This window comes from Pristis pectinata, chromosome 5, assembly GCF_009764475.1.
Source record: "Pristis pectinata isolate sPriPec2 chromosome 5, sPriPec2.1.pri, whole genome shotgun sequence".
Classification (NCBI taxonomy): Eukaryota; Metazoa; Chordata; class Chondrichthyes; order Rhinopristiformes; family Pristidae; genus Pristis; species Pristis pectinata.
In genome coordinates, this window is record NC_067409.1 from 110914833 (window position 1) to 110934756 (window position 19924).

The 19924-nt window shown below is 41.4% G+C and overlaps 1 protein-coding gene across 1 annotated transcript in view; it reads left to right on the forward strand.

Moving 5' to 3' along the window:
• The window catches only part of azi2 (5-azacytidine induced 2), a 68589-nt gene that overhangs the window by 34158 nt on the left and 14507 nt on the right, over positions 1-19924 (forward strand). The window contains exon 6 of the mRNA XM_052016189.1: positions 1381-1442. Within this exon, the coding sequence (XP_051872149.1) occupies positions 1381-1442 (62 nt within the window). The remainder of the gene's footprint in view (positions 1-1380; positions 1443-19924) is intronic.

Genomic DNA, 19924 nt, shown 5'->3' on the forward strand with positions numbered 1-19924 from the left:
ACTGCGCCCCAGTTATTTCCTGTACCTCTGCTCTTGTGCTTCTCCGGGAGAGAGCAAGGGTAGGGTTTCCCGGTGTTTACTTTCTGCCCCACCAGCCTTCCACGTTCAACAATTCATTCTTCACAATTTCCACCACCATCAACAGGTTGTTGGAACAATCTGGTAGTTTCATGGTCATTGTTATTGGTAGTAGATTTTTATTCTATATTGATTCGAATTTAAATTCCCCAGCTACCATGGTAAGATTTGAACTTGTGTCATTGGATCAGTGCTCTAGGTCTCTAGATGCTTGTTCAGTAAGTTAATCGATATATTACCATATCTGTATCTAGAATGTTGTAGATTTCTGGAATTGGCAACCGTTAAGTTGCTCATAATTTATCAATAGACATTTGGCCACAAAAGGCCAGGGGACATGGTGAATGCGTAGGAAGATGGATAAGACACTGGTCTTATTAACTTACTGAACAAGCCAAGAAACAGCGCAAAGGGCTGACTTCTATTTTTTTTAATGCTCAACACAATTCTGCTTAAAGGGAATCCCAGTATATGGGAAGCATACTTTCATTTTCTATCCTTATATAATATGCACCAGACATCAGGAACACTGCTTTAGCCATTCTAAATATATTTTACAGCTTTTACTTAACCCATTTTCAACAGTTGCACAGACGTTCAGCATCATAGATGCTTTAAGAGTGCTTTATAGCATGTACAAATCTATTATAGACAAACATCAAGCTTGGAAGCAGTCATAGTGGCCATGCAAGTCCACTGTAACTTGCTTACATGCACATGAAAACAAAGTTTCCTTATGGGTGAATGAGATGATCAATGGCAATTTCAGAATATCAGTGTCAAATGGAAGTAACTGGTATAAAGGAAACCAGCTGGATGTGTATCAGGAATGGCTTTCTCTGTCAGGACACTTTGTGCGCTGGTGGTGGGATAGATTCTTGTACGTGGCCAGCATTTCTCTTTAATCTATTGAAATACAGTGCACAGACATCTGGTGTAAGTGTTTGAGTCGGTACTGTAGAAGTAATGATCAAAAATTTTGTTCTTTTAATGTTAAAGTACCTAATGTCAAGAAATAATTCGTCAATCTGTTCATAAATTGTGCAGATTGTATGCAAGGATACCCTGTACCTAATTTGGAAAATATTATTTTCTTGTAATTAAGATGTGTTTGTGAGAAAGTAATCTCCAATCGTAGCTCAAATGTATGTTTGGAAGATATTAAAGGATAGGATCAGATTACCTTTGTGATGCTGCATTTTTTGTCCAAGGAGTAAAATGTGTATTTGCTTTTTTATCGTGACCTTGTAAGATAACATAAGTACATATCATTTAATGAATCCTTATTATTTTTAATTGCAGGACTCCAGCCTGAATGCATGCATGCCCAAAAGAGAGATTCTGAAAGATGAAGAAACAGACAGGTATGATTGTGTGTGTTTACAAAATCAGTGATGTACCCTCTGAAGAATTTTCCTTTGTAGACCCAGATTTTGAGCCTTTAACAGTTTGCACCAAGATTGTGTAATCCATGCCATGGTTGTTAGCAACTCCAGTTAGTAGAATCTCCAGTCAGTCTGACAAATTCTATCCCCGACCACGGGAAGATAATTTGAGGTACATTTGTTCCCATCCACACTTACTACCTCCTGCTTGACTAGCATTGGCAGAACCTGAAAGCAGGTCAGTCATACATTTACATCTCTGTTGCTGAAAGTGTGTGGGAATGTGCAAGAGACAGAAGTAGGGGAACATATAATAGTATCCAGCAGAGTCCACAACACCTCCCACTGTTGGGAACAAACTGTAACCATTAAGATTCAGATTTTATGTGGATGATGGCTCTTACTCTGAGGTTTGTAAGAAATGCTAATTGTTTTTATAAAAATTAAATAACTGATGAAGATTGGGTTTTGTGGAAGGTGATAATATGCTCTCCTTGGTGTGATATTCTGTCTTTTACTGATTAACTTTACCAGCTTCAGCAGTAGTGCTGTTGGGGACATCATGTAATGCACCAAATAACATAGCCATTTTGCTTTCACTTTCTCTGTGAGATTAAATCTAACTTGTGTTTTGTCATGTATTTTAGATCTGAGTAACTTGTTAAAAGTAAAGTTGCAGTTTTGATGCATATTGTGTGTGGTGCAGTGCACAGAAATTTAGGTTTTCCCTTAGAACTTTTTGCATCAGTAAATGTACTCATTGAAGTAAAAGGCTCTAATATTGCAATAGACTATTTCAGATGGCAACTTCAGTTGTGTGCATTCCAGAGTCAGATCTAACATGCAGGATGAAGATAACGATCAAACCTCAAGCACTCTTCACTGTACTGTTTTGTACTTTTTTCCATCTCCCACAACAGCAAACCTCCAGTCTTTCTATGCCCGTCAGTGTCCATTGGGTTGTCTTGCTGTGGGATTATCTCCTCTCAGCTGATTGATGTTTGCCTCAAATTTATTTCATCAGCAACCCTGTTTAGCATCTTGACATTTTTTTAAACTTTCTTTCTTGAAGTCTAGTAGTCATGTCTTTCATTAATTTTGGGGACACAAGAGACTGCAGATGCTGGAATCTGGAGCAATAAACAATCTGCTAGAGGAACTCTGGGTCGAGCAGCATCTGTGGGAGGAAAGAAATTGTCGATGTTTAGGGGTTCGACCCAGAATATCGATAGTTTCTTTCCTCCCACAGATGCTGCTCGACCCACTGAGTTCCTCCAGCAGATTGTGGCTTTCATTAATTTTGCTTCTAATGGCTTGGCAAACCCTGAGAGGTGTTGCTGTTTTATTTGCTCTGACATTATAAATAAAATGTCTTCAACTCATTGATACAAAAGCCCATCTGAGTGGTTGTGGGCTGTTTAATCACTTTGTGATGCATGATCTGTTATGGTACAAGCTTTTGACAGAGTGCAGAAAGATTTACCAGTTTTGTGGGGAAGAAATTGAGGTGGATCTCTCTAGAGTGAAGAAGCTTTACGAGAAGATCTAATACAGTACTCAAAATTATTAAGGGTTTTGATTAAGAGAACATGTTACTAGCAGTGAGTGGGTTGACAATAAGAGAATATGAATTTCAGATATTTAGTCAGAGATCCAGAGAAGAAATGAGAATATTTTTTATGCAATGAATTGTGATGATTTGGAATGGGTAGCCTCAAAGGTTGAAGCATATTCAACAGTGGCATTCAGAATGGAGTTGGATATGCACTCAGAACAAAAATATTTACAAAGCCATGGTGAAAGAACAGGAGTATGGGACTAAGGTCCCTTGTGGTCGGCTCATCCGGAAGATTAAGGTGCATGGGATCCATGGTGATTTGGCCGTTTGGATTCAGAATTGGTTTGCCCATAGAAGACAGAAGGTAGTGGTTGATGGGTCTTATTCTGGCTGGAGATCTAGTGTAGTGGTTAGCGTAATGCTATTAGAGTGCCAGAGACCCGGGTTCAATTCTGGCCACCGTCTGTAAGGAGGTTATCTGTTCTCCCTATGGCTGCGTGAGTTTCCTCTGGGTGCTCCGGTTTCCTCCCACGTTCCAAAGACGCACGGGTTAGGAAGTTATGGGCAAGCTGTGTTGGTGCCAGAAGCATGGTGACACTTGTGGGCTGCCCCCAGAACACTCTACGCAAAAGATGCATTTCACTGTGTGTTTCGATGTACGTGTGACTAATGAAGATACCTTATCTTATAGTGGTGTTCTGCAGGAATCTGTACTGGGACCTTTGTTGTTTGTGTTATATATAAATGACCTGGATGAAAATGTGTATGAGTGGGTTATTAAGTTTGCAGATGATACAAAAAAATTGGTGGTGTTGTGGATGGTGTAGAAGAATGCCAAAGGATACAGCAGGATATACAGTAGATCCTTTGCAGATATGGGCGAAGAAATGGCAGATGGAGTTTAATCTGGCCAAATGTGAGGTGTTGCACTTTAGGAGATCAAATGTAAAGGATAGTACACTTTCATGGCAGGACCTTTAACAGTGTTGGATCTACAGGTCCATGGCTCCCTGAAAGTGGCCGCCCAGGTTGATAGGGTGGTAAAGAAGGTGTATGGCATGCTTGCCTTTATTAGTTGAGGCATTGAGTTCAAGAGTCAGGAAGTTATGTTGCAGCTCTGGTCAGGCTGCATCTGGAGTATTTCATTCAATTCTGGTCACCCCATTATGGGAAAGATGTGGAGGCTATGGAGAGGGTGCAAAGGGGGTTTACCAGGATGCTGTCTGGATTAGAAGGCATGTGTTAGTGTTGTTTTCTCGAGCGGCGGAGGCTGAGGGAATATCTGATAAAAGTCTGTAAGATTGTGAGAAGCATAGATAAAGTACACAGCTGGTATCTTTTTTGCGGGGTTGAGATCTCTAATACTAGAGGGCATGCCTTTAAGGTAAGAGTATTAAATTCAAAGGAGATGTGCGGGGTAAGTTTTTTTTTTACACACAGAGTGGTGGGTGCCTGGAATGTGCTGCCAGGGGTGGTGGTGGAGGCAGATACAATAGAGGCGTTTAAGAGGCTCTTAGATAGGTACATGGATGTACAGACAATGGAGGGATATGGACACTGTGTAGGCAGAAGGGATTAGTTTAGTTAGGCATTTAATTACTAGTTTAATTAGTTCGGCACAACATCGTGGGCCAAAGGTCCTGTTCCCGTGCTGTGCTGTTCTATGTTGACAACTCTTTCAAAAAAAAATTGGTGCAGGCATGAATGGCTAGCACGCCTCTTTCTGTGCTGTAGGACACTATCAAAAGCACACAAAATAGGCAATTACTCGAGTGCAGCACTGACTGCTGCACTTTCATAGGTGCCATCCTTCGATATGATATTAAATTGAGGTCCCATCTGTGCAAGAGATTCTGTTTGACATTAAAAGTCTCATAGTGTTATTCAAAGCAGAGGGCTTTACTTGTGGGTAACATTCCTTCCTCTTTAACACCATTTTAAAAAAAGCAAATTAAATACTCATTCATCTCATTGCTTGTTTGTGAGATCTTTCTATGTGCAGAATAGCTATCTCATTTGCTGAAACATTTACTAAACATGTAAATCATTATTTGTGAAGCACTGGGGCTGTTTCAGTAAATAAGGCATTATAAATGCAGGTTTTTAAATACATTTTACCACATTTATATCATGCCATCTAGATGAAAGGTAGTGAAAAGCTGGTAGCATTTAGAAGGAGAAGTTAAACAATCATAAAGGTCTGTCTGAGCTGTCAAATGAAACAACTGACCTAACTAGATCTAACCATGCCAAATCTAAACCTGAAGTGAACATGAGGACTGGTCATTATTTTGAAACTCAGCCCAACTTGTCTCTGACATAGTTTGGCTCCATTAGTCTTGGGTTGGTAGCCAGACTCCACTTGTAACCTGTGCCTTCCTCAGGATTCATTGCATTGAATGTCTCATTGACACTGGCTTTTCACCAGGCTTCCTTGCAACTGATTAATTCATTGCACTGACCTGACCTCTGCACAAGATTCACTGCATCAAGCTGAGCTTGATATTTGGATTCTGACCAACCTGGGACCGGTGGTTTACTGCCTGAGAGAGGGATTGAGGGAAGCACTACTTCTCTGGCTTGGAGCTCCACCAGTTCAACAGCTTTAGGTGGGCTGCTTGCCCTCATATGTCTGCCCGGCTTGAGGCCACCTCCAAGCCGTATTTCCTCATTTTTCCATCCTTTGTCAATGCATGGGACCTCCTACCCCAGATATGGCATGCACACTACCTCCCAGCAGTCAAAATACACAAACATTTCGCACTCAAATTCTGGGTCACCTCGAGGATGTCGTGGTGTTACTGTTGGAATCAAAAGTGAAAGATCAGTATTCACCTATCAGTGCCACAGCTAGCCATTTGCTTGTGCTTTAGAAGTCCTGACACTTTACCATCTCCATCCCAGACCTGTTCTGAACTCAACGTGCACCTGGATCATGTCGTGCCAGGTTCGAAGCAATTGTCTTGGATAACAAATTAGCTGCTTTTTCACTCCCATTCTTCCAAATTACCAATTCTGTTGTCTCCCTGTTAACTTCAACGTACTCCGATGCAGCCCAGCTGACCTCCCTTGTGAAGAAACAACAGTGATGTCGGTGCAGCCCCCTTAATACTACAATGAAGTGATTGCCTAGATTACCCAGACAAACCTGGATGTGGAGCCAAGCCCCACAGCTTTCTGACCGACAATGCGTTATCAATTAAGGCAAAAAGAACTGAAAAATTAGCTTGTATTTCTGTATTCTATTCTCCCATTTGTACTCTCCACATGATTTTGCCCTTGTATGTGCCAGAATGACAAAATCTAGGTTTGTCTTTTACCATCATACTTGGAATCACTTAGACATAAGTTACATAGCAAACTGCAAAGTTCTAAGGAATAAATTGGCTTTGGTAGATTGGAAAAATGTATTAAAAGGTATTGAAGTAATCAGCAATAGCTAGTTTTTAAATAATTAATACACAGTTTACAACAAATATAAGAAAAGTTGTTTAGCCACGGCTAACCAGATAAATTCGGGGAAATGTGGCTTTGTTTGCACTTGGTAGTGCAGTTTGGTTACCAATAGTACTTGCAGAAAACATTGTCTTGCAACTCAATTCTTGCTGCCCTGTAGATTTGATCATTGCCATTTGGATATACTATGGTTTCCAGATATGATTAAGAGTGAATGCAGCCAATTTTTATTGACTTCTAATTTCTTTTCCACGTCTTTCATGTTCTATGTGTTGAAGCAAGGAATTTCTAATAAATATTAATAAATGAAATAATAAATCTTCATCAAGAATAGTTGTGCTTCGCGTAGTTTATCTATGAACTTGATGTTCTATCTAAGTCTATATTGCAAAAGCTTTATTCATTCAGCTAAAATCTTGAAATCTTTGAAAACCGCTGACAGGCACATGACTTCAGAAGGAAAGGGAGATTGCAATTAGGTGGTAAATTACAAAAATAAATTCATGAGGAAAAACATTAGGAAAATTATCTCGATGCCAATAAATGATTCACTGATGGTGTAAAACGGGTGAATAATGAATGACTAGGAAATCTTTGCTCCCTTAAGAGCTTTATTGTTGAGGGAGCTTTTCTTAGATCCATTCAATATTGACAAGTGAAGTGTACAAAGCAGCTTGATTCCAAATGATTGGAAATGTTTAATTTAATTGCCTTTGATACGGAGATTAAATTAGTAAGAACTGTTTAAGCCATCCTTAAGGTTTTAGATTAAAATTAACACGTATCTAACGATATGGATCTGTACCAGATTTTCTCCCTCCCCCTTCCTCGCCACTCTTGTTTAATTTATGTATTAACCTGGGATCTTCCTGATCGATCTTTTCCTCACCCTCTATGAGCATTGAACAGCACAGGTACAGGCCCTTTGGCCCACAAAGTCTGTGCTGAACATGATGCCAGTCCCATCTGCCTGCTACATGTGGTCGATTTCCCTCCATCCCCAGCCTGTTCACATGCTTCATCCAGCAAGGTATCACAGAAGTCATTGTACAAAATACGGCGTCATGTTGGTATAGAGGCAGCAAATGGTTTCTGGAATTAATACATCAATTTAAGATGGCAAACTGTTACCAGTTGGCTGCCACGAAGGATTTTATTGGGGGTCTTGGCTATTTAGAATCTATATTAAAACCTTGGATGAAGAGACTAAATGTTATGCAAACCAGTTTTCTGGTTAAGTGAGGCTGGGTGGGAAAGAAAGCTGATGAGGAAACACATCCAGTGAGAGGTATCACGAAAGTGGTAGATGGAGAACTGAGGAAATATGAAGTTACAAACTTTGGTGGGAAACAGAAGACAAAAGGCTTTGTAAACTATTGAATGCTGCTGTTCAGAGGTATCCAGGTGTCCTGTTATATGAAATACAAACTTGCCATTGACTGCGTACACATTGCTCTGAAAGGCCGAATGCCAACTCTTAAGCTTACCACGGTTCTCTCAACGTCCATCTCTGTGTGTCCAATATTTTAGCAGCTGTCAGGATGTAACAGTCTGGTGTATATCTGCATTGGAGCTACTATGATAAAGTGAAGAGTCGCTTACTGGTTAATGAAGTGGTCTGCTATGAGGCAAACCCCACATTACAGAGGGTTTCATTCCTAGAAAACCACCTTTATAGTTATCTTCTGTAACTTGAAACCCTATTTCCCATTGAATCCCATGCCTTAAGTGGAAGTGCGTTTCTACGGATGTTTTCCCCTCAATCATAATGATGAGTGCTGTAGTTGCTGGCTCTCGGCGGGGGTCATTTAAGAGATTTGTTTTGAAAACTGACAAGGCAATCTCTTAAGTGGCCAGCAGCTGCGTTTGGAAACACAAGCCACTGCCACTGCTCATCACCTTCTAGCCGTCAGTTTGAATGGAGACGTACACTTTTAAATCCATTTCAAATATAGGTAAGATAGTTTATGAAATAACTCAACAAATAACAGTGGTCGTGTAGGTTTACAATTTGCACTTAAAGTTGTTGGCCCTGTTTCAGACATCTTGAGCGTAAATAATATGGAAAATATTTGGGGGTTGGGGGGGAGGGAGAAGGTGTGGCAGGGAGGAAACTCCTATCAGCAAAATGAACCCACCATGCTTTTTTCTAAAAAAAAGAGCTGCATTATCTTCAAGTTGGGGGGAAAAAACAAAAATAGACAAAATTTGTTGTGTATTGTGTTCATTTAATTTTTTTGCCACAGATTCCACACGAGTGAATTTTATTCCATATCTTGGATTTTTGGGTAATGACTTGCAAATTCCTTAAGGTCAAATTTCCACAAGTGAAACAGCTGTAAAACAGGGATTGCCTGTACTTTGTTTCTGCATAGAGTGAAAACCATGCCGGCTGATGAAATATAATGGAGAAATCTGATGTTTTCTGGAGGAGCATTGTAGTTATTGACATGGTGGGTGTCTGGATTCATGGTGGATGTTGCAGCACCACTATCATTAAGGCACGGTCCTTGTCGCTAACTTAATAGGAGCAGCAAGCTGCACACAGGGTGGCAACTTGTATAGTCCTTCCCTGCCTGGGTTCTCTGAACAAATCTTTCAATCCTGTACTAATAAATTCCCCATCAGTCAACAATCCCACACCTTCTGAAAATCAAAAGAAAAATGCAGCTGTTGGAAATCTGAAAGAGAAAATGAAGGGCTAGGAATACTCAGTAGCTCAGGCAGCATCTGTGGAGAGAGAGAAAGAGAGTTAATGCTTCAGGTCAATAACCCTTCATCAGAATCCACATTTATTGTTGGCCATCACACAGTGCAGCTTGGCAATGATTTGTTTCTTTTAGTTCTATGTTAAGCATTCCAAAAGCAAATGGGTACAGTGTGGCTGCTGATCTGTGGAGGAGACTGCAGATGATCCTTAAGAATGCCCTTGGATGCTCCGGACTAGAAGGCCCAGCTTTGGATTGTTTTTGTTTATATATGAGTAACTGTACTCTGGACTGGCTGGATAAAAGGCTATAAAAAGGATGATGACGGAATGGTAGGTTGGGAAAATGTGTATAATCATCATTCAAGGGGGCAACAGATTCATGCCCCATGCTCTGTGAAACTAATGTCACACTCCCTGGAGCAGTCCCCCAGCAATCCCAGTGAATTGCTGTCAGTTAGGTGGATTGCCTTGACACTCTGCAAGTCCCTTTGCACACTGGCAGAGTCACTATAAAATTTGTGTAAGTGCACTCTGAGCATGCACAGAAGTCCGAGTGTAACTGCAGCACTCTGATATTGGATGGCATCCACTTGTGCTGCAGTGGGAACTGAGATCTTCCATCAACTATTACCTGGTTGGGTAACCATGTGTGCTGAGGGAGTTGGCCATCAATTCCATTATGGGGGGGGGGGGGGGGGGGGGAGAGAAGGGGTCAGATATTTGTAAAGGCATTTTCAAGGTGCAACTGATTCCTCGAGTCTGGATTTTGCAAGCAGATTTCAAAGTGAAAGTTGAGTTTATTGCCATATGCACAAGTACATGTATGCACAGGTGCAATGAAAAATTTACTTGCAGCAGCATCGCAGGCACACAGCATGAGAGATGCAACATTGACAAGAAGAACATCAATTATACAAAATTATGCAAGAAAGAATAGAATTAGAACAACACAAAAACAAGTCCATTGCAGTGCAAAGTGGTCATAGTGTTGCTACACTGAGGTAGTGATTGGGGTTGTGCTGGTTGGTTCAAGAACCGAATGGTTGAAAGGAAGTAACTGTTTAGAACCAGGTGGTGTGGGACTTCAGGCTTCTGTACCTCCTGTCTGATGGTAGCTGCAAGAAGATGGCATAGCCCAGATGGTGGGGATCTTTGATGATAGGTGTTGCCTTCTTGAGGCAGCACCTCTTGTAGATACTGTCGATGGTGGGAAGGCTCAGAATTCATTAAGAAGGGGATAGAGGGTTGAGTTTCTGGCAAGCTTGTGTGTGTACACATCTGCTTTCTATACTCTGCATCATCTCAATCTTCATCTCTGATCTCTGGAGCAGAATTCGTGTGCAACCCTTTTCACTGGGAAGTGCTGCCCATTTCCTGCTGCAGGCTATTTGCGCCTCGCCACTTACAGTTCGTTTCGTTAAGTTGACCTTTAAGTTACATATGTTACCAATGTCTGAACTGGTGGGTGTGAATTTTAAATTGAATGACTGTATTTCTTCACCTTTGCTCTTGATCTTCCACCATTTGATCAGGTTGCATTTCCTTGCTGTCTGAAAGGAGAAGGCCACAAAGGTGGTGAAGGAAAGAAGTGAGCATGGGGTATTAAGAGAGATTTTCTTGCACCATCTTATTTTGTAAATTGGGAGTGTATGGTTGAGGGGGAGGTGGGATGTGAGAAGAAGGATTATACATGAAAACTTGCTTTGGCTTCAATTGTTTTTGTCCTGATTTCTGTCCGTTAGTTCAGTAGTGGCTGCTCTTGTGATGGTGAGCAATGTCTCCCCTGTGTAAGCAAAATATGCAGCCGTGTCTATTCCTCACTGATTGCTGCTTCTGATTATGTTCCACTTTGACCTCTGAGAAAGGTGTGTGTCAGTGATGTTGTGCAATGTGTGTGGGGAAATGTGTCTGTCGTGGGAGTGTGTGCAACGTGTGAAATGTGGGTGTGAGGCTTGCAAAGCTGCTGAGTGTGGGTGCGGTGAACCTAAAAGTGCTAGTTGATAGAGGTTGTTGGGAGGTGAATGATAGGATGTGTGCATTAGTCGATGGACGGGTATGGCATTTGAGGATGGATTCACTTACCTTGATGTGAAGTCATTGAATTTCTTGTGGCATTGCAGCTAGGTGTCAAGGCTTTGCGTCACAGTTGTATTCTTCTGCTGCCTTTGGGGAATTCATTACGAGGACATCCAGGGTACTTATAGGTAGACCACATCTCTGGCTTTCTCCACCTCCTTATGCCAAAGCCTCTAATGCATTTATTGGACGATATTGGAGTCTGTTTGCTTCCATGCAGTGTCATTGCTGAAAGAATCGCAGTTTAGATTGTTATTTTGAAAAAGTTCAAGTTTATTGCTGTCATAGGCATACCTACAGGGTATAAATGCCATGAAAATTAGCTTTTTGCAGCAGCAGCACAATACATTATTGGTAATTGGTTTAATATTGTCACATGCACCCACATACAGTGAAATATTTGTCTTGTATGCCATCAGTTCAGATCATTTCATCACATCAGTACATTGAGGTAGTACAAGGGAAAAGCAATAACAGAATGCAGAATATAATGTTACAGTTACAGAGAAAATACAGTGCAGGCAGACAATAAGGTGCAAGGGTCATGATTGTGAGGTCAAGAGTCCATCTTATTGAACAAGAGGTCTGTTCAATAGTCTTCTAACAGCGGGGTAGAAGCTGTCCTAAAGCCTGGTGGTACGTGCTTTCAAGCTTTTGTATCTTGCAGTCTTGGACAGAGCAGTTGCTATACCAAGCTGTGATGCATCTGGATAGGATGCTTTCTGTGGTGCATCTATAAAAACTGGTGAGGGTCAACAGGGACATGCCAAATTTCCTTAGCCTCCTGAGGAAGTAGAGGCATTGGTGTGCTTTCTTGACCATGGCGTTTACATGGTTGGACCAGGACAAGCTATTGGTGACGTTCACTCCTAGGAACTCGAAGCTCTCAACTCTCCTCCATCTCGGCACTGTTGATGTAAGCAGGAGCGTGTGCACCATCCCACTTCCTGTAGTCAATGACCAGCTCTTTTGTTGACGTTGAGGGAAAGGTTGTTCTCATGACACCATCCCACTAGGCTCTCTGTCTCCTTCCTGTACTCTGACTCATCATTTTTTGAGATTCAGCCCACTATGGTGGTGTCATCTGCAAACTTGTAGATGGAGTTGGAGCAGAATCTGGCCTCACAGTCATGAGTGTGTATGGAGTAAAGTATGGGGCTGAGGAAACAGTCTTGTGGGGCACCAGTGTTGAGGATAATCATGGCCGAGGTGTTGCTGCCTATCCTTACTGATTGCAGTCTGGCGGTCAGGAAGTCGAGATCCAACTGTAAAGGGAAGTGTTGAGTCCTAGGTCTATGAGTTTGTCTGGAATTATGGTATTGAAGGCGAAGCTGTGGTCAATAAATGGTCTGACATCGGTGACTTTATTATCCAGGTACTCCTGAGATGAGGGTAGGACCAGGGAGACGGCATCTGCTGTTGACCTGTTTTGGCGGTAGGCAAATTGCAGTGGATCGAGGTTTTCTGGGAGGCTGGAGTTAATGCGTGCCATGACCAGCCTCTCAAAGACTTTGTGATGGTGGATGTCAGAGTCACTGGGCAATAGTCATTAAGGTACGTTACCTTATTTTCTCTGGTACCAGGATGATAGTGGTCTTATTAAAGCAGGTGGGAACCTCAAATTGAAGTAGGGAGAGATTAAAAATGTCTGCAAATACCCCTGCAGCTGATCTGCATGGGATATAAGGACATGGCCGGAGATTCCATCTGGGCCAGATGCTTTCTATGGGTTCACTCTCCAGAAGACAGAAGTCTGCAATGGTGACTGTGGGTACAGATGTGTTGGGGCAGGTGGTGATGTTCCATTTCCCTTCTGTTCAAGACGAGATGACATTACAAGACGAGGACAAACATAAGTTAACAAAAACTTGTTAACTTGAATTATACATAACAATATATTAACCACATATTTCAGTTACAATGCACCTTTGAGGTTCAGGACGACTTCAAGAAGTGCAGGCAAGCTTTAACTGGTTTTAGTTACTTAGTACGTTGGCATTCTGATTAGCTATGTTGCCACAAGGGCAGGCACGGTAGTGTAGCGGTTAGCATAACGCTATTACAGTGCCCGTGACCCGGGTTCAATTCCAGCCATTGTCTGTAAGGAGTTTGTACGTTCTCCCTGTGTCTGCGTGGGTTTCGTCCAGGTGCTCCGGTTTCCTCCCACATTCCAAAAACGTACAGGTTAGGAAGTTGTGGGCATGCTATGTCGGCACCAGAAGCGTGGCGACCCTTGCGGGCTGCCCCCAGAACACTCTATGCAAAAGATATATTTCACTGTGTGTCTCGATGTACATGTGACTAACAAAGAAATCTTAAGATATATCTTTTAGTTCAATGGGCTATAATGCAGCAGTTGCGCAAATGAACAGGCAGCACAAGATTTGCATTCTGCCTACATCGAAAGCAGTGACCATGGGTTAATTACTGTATGTCTGGACTGCAAAAATGATTTCTGATGAACATTTGGCAATTTGCGAGAAAGGTGATTGACAAGCCAAAAAATGACTTAATTCGGGCATGGGCTAATAAGTGGCAAGTTCATTCAGGTCACAAAAGTGGCAGGCAATGACCATCTCCAACACGAGAGAATTTAACCATCTACGCTTGTCTTTCAATGGTATTACCATTACTGAGCCTCCTCCACACATATCCTGTTGGTCGTCATTGACCAGAGCCTCAACTAGACCAATCACATAAATGCCATGACTACAAAAGCAAGTCAGAGGTTGGGCATTCTGTGGTGAGTGGCTCATCTCCTGACACCTCTGCAAGGCACAACTTAAGAACTCTCCATTTACCCAAACGAACGCAGAGCCAACAACCCTCAGAAACTTGACATCATCTGGGAGAAATTACCCTGCTTGATTGGTACCCCGTCAACCAACCTAAATATTCATTACCTCCAGCAGCAGTGCACGGTTACTCATCCAGTTATTCCAACAGCATCTCCCGAACCCTAGATGTCTACCACTAAGAAGGACAAGGGCAGCAGATGAAGAGGAATACCACCATCTGCACATCTCCCTGCAAGTCGTCCATCATCTTGACTTGAAAGTATATTTATTGTCGCTGGGTCTAAATCCTGGAATGCCCTTCTAACAATGCTGTGGGTGTACCTTCCCCAGAAGGACTGCAGTGGTTCAGGAACCTTGCTCACTATCAACTACTTGAAGACAGATAATGATGTCCTTGTCAGAAACACCCTGATCCTGAAAATAAAATTAATCATAGTTTCTGCATTGTGAATATGCACAGCTAAAGTTCTGGAGAGGCTGAATGTCAGTGAAGTCGCAGACTTCACTTTTTTATATGTGTATGGATAGATTAATATTTTTATCACTTGAAATGGTGGTTGTATAGTAGTTGAGTGATTGGGCTGGTACCTCTGAAACCTGAGTTCAAATCCTATGTTGGCAACATTGGAATTCAACTTCACTCAATAACCTGTAATTTTTTTGAAAAAGAGAAACTTAGTAAAACAACAACTTATTCACTAATACTCTTCAAGAAATCTGCTCAGTTTAGGTTATCTTGTCTGGTCTAGCCTGCATGTGATTCCAGGCCTAAAGCAGTATGGTTGATTCTGAAATGTCCTAGGAAGCCACTGTGTTCAGGGGCAGTTAATGATGGATACCAAATGCTGATTTTGCCAGCAATCATAAGGTTCCAAAAAATGAATTTATGAAAAAGGATGGAAATCAGCCAATTGTGATAGAATCCTGGCAAACTTATTCATAGCAGTTACTGTTGATTATCAAAAACTTTTTCACTTTGCCAATTCTGAATTTGTGTTAAGGAACCATATCTTTAATGAGATAAATGCTATTTCTTTTGAAGGGAATATTAAAATGAGGCCCTTATGATCTCTCGTCAGGATATGAAAGATCTCATGGGACTGTCTTGAAGAGGAGCTGGGCAGTTATTCTTGGTGTTTCAGCGAATGCCATTTAATGTTATTGAAACATAATACTCATTTATTATCACATTGCTATTCTTGGGAACAAGCAGTGTTCAAATTGGCTGCCATTTTTCCCACAGTAATGAGTACATCTCAGAAGTATTCAATTTTTCTGTAATGTGCTTTGAGATGTACTGAGATTTTGAATGTAGTTACCTCAATGCAAGTCTTTAATATCGGTAATTATAGGTTTCTCCTGTAGAAGGAGCTCAAGCATAAATAAAACTCCTCATTTTAATACTGTTCCACTTACTGAAATGATGGTTGCAAGACTTATTAAGAAGTAAAGACAGATCAAATAAAATAATAGCATATTGAATTCAGCTACTCCTTTGGAAAATGCTATTTGCCCCTTCCTACTTTTAGACTTTGTAAAGATCCAGTGATTACCTAACATCTGAAGTACAGATATCTCCTTTCAATCAGACTAAAATTTACTTTAACTTCGAGCTTTGCCAACTGAATTACAAGTGTATTGAATTATTTCAGCACAATTATATTTTCAACAGCATTGTTCAATGTATGTTCACTAAACAATGGAACTTGTGTCATCTGCAACATTGTCTTGTTATCCTACTCTAGCTTGAAAAATCTTTCATGCTTCTCATCAATTGTTTCTACCATTTGTATTTCTCTTCTCTCTGAGAAAATGAAAAATTTTAATTTAACTCCCATTTCAGATTAGTCATCTTTTTGATTGCTATCTTTTTCACATACAAATTTTACTAATATGTGCATTTCAACAACTTTTTTCCCATTTCTAAAACTAACTGGGATATGAATAGACGTACTCAATCCCATCAGCTGCAAGTCATTGAACTGAACGGTGGTAGGGTGGAGACATGCATGTAAAAGTCTTGTGCTGCTGTGGAAAATTAGAAAGCTACTACTGCACCAGTAGTGTGTGGTTGGTCAAATGGCTTCTTTGCCATAATTTCTATGTTGCTTGTATATCACTGTGATTAACAGGCTGAAAGTGCTTGCTTTGTTCTGTAGTTGGTGAAAGTTTTGAAGAAGTTGCAAAAAGTGGAGTTTTATCAGTTTTGACCTTCTGACGTTGTGTTCACAATTGATGTAAAGGGTTAAGAAGATAATTTTATGCAGTCCTAAAACCAAGTATATTACCATCACCGAATTCCCTCCCAGCAATAACCTGTGGGGTCACGATTGACCAGAATCTCGAAGAGGCCAGCCATATAATTCTGTGATGACAAGAACAGGTTGGAGGCTTGGTATATGTAGTGAGCGACTTGCCCCCTGACACACCAAAGCTTTTCCATCATTTGCGAGATGCAAATTAGGAGTGTGGTGGGATATTCTCCATTTGCTTTGAGTGCATTTCCAACAAGTCTCCAGAAGCTTGAGATCATTCTGAATGAAGCAATCCAATTGATTGGTCTTCCATCCTCTACCCTGAGCATTCTTTCCCTCTACCACCAGTGCACAGTGGCTGCCTTGTGCACCATTTACAAATTGCACTGCTATTACTCTCATGGGCTGCTCTGACAGCACTTCCCAAACTTGCAAACTCCTTCAAGAAGGACGAAGGCAGCAGATGCATAGGGACTCCACCACGTGCAGGTTCCCCTCTGAGTTGCAGAACACCCTGATTTGAAATAAATCTCCGGTCCTCGTGGCCACTGGATGTAAATGGAAATTCTTACCCTCAAGCACTGTAGGAGTACTGTCACCAGAAGGACTATGGGGATTCAAGAAGGCAGCTCACCACCACCATCTCGAGGGTAATTAGGGATGGAAAATAAATGTTGCCCTTGCCAATGACCCCAAATCCTTTAACAGGGATAGGGCAAGCACAGTAGTGTAGCGGTTAGCGTAACGCTATTACTGCGCCGGCGACTCGGGTTCAATTCCAGCTGCTGCCTGTAAGGAGTTTGTACCTTCTCCCTGTGTCTGTGTCAGTGCTCCGGTTTCCTCCCACATTCCAAAGGCGTATGGGTTAGGAAGTTGTGGGCATGCTACGTTGGTGCCGGAAGCGTGGCGACACTTGCGGGCTGCCCCCAGAACACTCTACGCAACAGATGCATTTCACTGTGTTTCGATGTACACGTGACTCATAAGATATCTTGTATCTTATAAATTACAAGAAAAAATCAGATATATGGTGATGTACACTCTTTTGTGTTTGACTACTTGCATCTTAGATTACTGAAACGTGATGAGCAATTTCCTTTGTAGATAGTTTTTGTTCACAGATTGACTGCTTTTGAAATTGTGGATTTCTGCTGTTGACATTTTCAGTAGCAATGCTGTGGACAGAAACAGTAACTACCATGTTTTCACTTTGGTCAGAGTTCTTTTGAAGTCCTGTTGCTTATTATTTTCCTTGGAAGGCATGCACTGCCAAGACCAACAATTAAATCTTGGTTTCAAGCCCTGTCAATCTTGACCAGTTGGGGAAGTGGCTGTTTGCAAGTGTATTTTGTAGCAGATTTAACGGGTACAATCTAGCCCAGAGAAATACTCAACTCTGTTATGATAGGTAGACTGTATAAGGATCTTTTCAAGAGGAAGGTTTGCCTTTGCATTCTTGGTAGAGGAGGTCTTGATGTGCTGTTGTCTTTGAAATTGTCCTGACCTTTCCAACTTGACTTACTGTTAAAGTGGAGATCTGAGCATTGGTTTGGAGTTTCTGGCAACACTCAGCGACACTAAAGCTTACAACAGTGCATCGTGCATAAGGCACCCAAAACCATTTCTTCAGCTGCTGCCCATTATAACTTCAAAATATCTGAGGTGAGGTCTATCAGCAGTAGGAAGCAATGTCTATTTTGTGGTATTTTTGATAGTTACCTCCTATATGTGGCATGAATACCTTGTCTGTTAAATCTGGCAAAAGGATGTCTGCTCTGAAACTTGGTTCTGCACAAAGATTCAGCCACACATTCACCACTGAGTCACTTATTTACCTGTACACGCATTGTTTCCATCGCACGTACATTTTTGCTAAACCTCAGAAGACTCCATTTGGCATCATGGAAGCAATCTCTGCAGTGCAGAGTTGCTATAAATGTTTACTTTGTGTTCTGCTTGCCAGAGTTCATAAGTAAAAACATGAACAGACTTGGAAAAACTTTAATGTACAGTTTGGAAATCCCTGAACAAAGGTTTAGCGATCATGCTGTCAGCATCTAGCATTCCTATTGGATTGGCTCACACAGATATTAAATTCTCTTGAGACAAATATTTAAAAATTGTAATATCCTGAAGTTCTTGTGATAAAAGCAGAAAATGCTGGAAATACTCAGCAGTTCAGGCAGCATCTATGGAAAGAGAAACAGAGCTGATATTTCAGATACAAGACCCTTCATTTGAACATCAAGGATGCCACAAAATAGTTTGAGTCGCAACTTTGGTTCGTTTGCAAGAGTATCAGAATCAAGTTTATTATCACTGACTTACTTGATGTGAAATTTGTTGTTTCACAGCAGCAATAAAGTACGACAAAGGGTTTCTGATCTAGCTGAGGCTTTCCAGCATTTTCAGTTTTTATTTCAGATTTCCAGCATATGTTGTTTGTTTTGATTTTTATTTACTAAAATTTTTGTACTTGTAGTAGTGAATCTTGAATCCCCTGGAAGTTTTTACCAGTTCACTGGGGTATGGAGAAGTTTCCAATATTTGAATCTCAGTTGGGGAAAAAAAAATTGTAATTGAGGAAATTAACTTACAAGACCTGAGAGCCATGATCAACTAGCATAATTGGAAAAGTGCAGCAGGCTCCTTACATAGAACATAGAACAGTACAGCACAATGTAGGCCCTTCGGCCCACAATGTTGTGCCAACCTTTAAATCTCGCCTAAGACTATCTAACCCCTTCCTCCCACATATTCCTCTATTTTAAATTCCACCATATGCTTGTCTAACAATCTCTTGAATTTGACCAATGTACCTGCCTCCACCACCACCCCAGGCAGCGCATTCCATGCACCAACCACTCTCTGGGTAAAAAAGAAAACCTTCCTCTGATATCTCCCTTGAAATTCCCACCCATTACTTTAAAGCCATGCCCTCTTGTATTGAGCATTGGTGCCCTGGGAAAGAGGCGCTGGCTGTCCACTCTATCTATTCTTCTTAATGTTTTGTACACCTCTATTATGTCTCCTCTCATCCTCCTCCTCAGCAAAGAGTAAAGCCCTAGCTCCCTTAGTCTCTCCTCATAATGCACACTCTCTAAACCAGGCAGCATCCTGGTAAATCTCCTTTGCACCCTTTCCAACACTTCCACATCCTTCCTATAATGAAGCGACCAGAACTGGACACAGTATTCCAAGTGTGGTTCAACCAGAGTTTTATAGAGCTGCATCATTACCTCGCGGCTCTTAAACTCAATCCCTTGATTTATGAAAGCTAACATCCCATAAGCTTTCTTAACTACCCTATCCACCTGTGAGGCAACTTTCAGGGATCTGTGGATATGGACCCCCAGATTCCTCTGCTCCTCCACACTCCCTAGAATCCGACCATTAACTTTGTACTCTGCCTTGGAATGTGTCCTTCCAAAGTGTACCACCTCACACTTCTCCGGATTGAACTCCATCTGCCACTTTTCAGCCCAGCTCTGCATCCAATCAATGTCCCTTCGACAATCCTCTACACTATTCACAACACCACCAACCTTTGTGTCGTCTGCAATGATTGAGGATTTTTTTTTTGAGCCTGTGTGGTTATCAGGTAACAA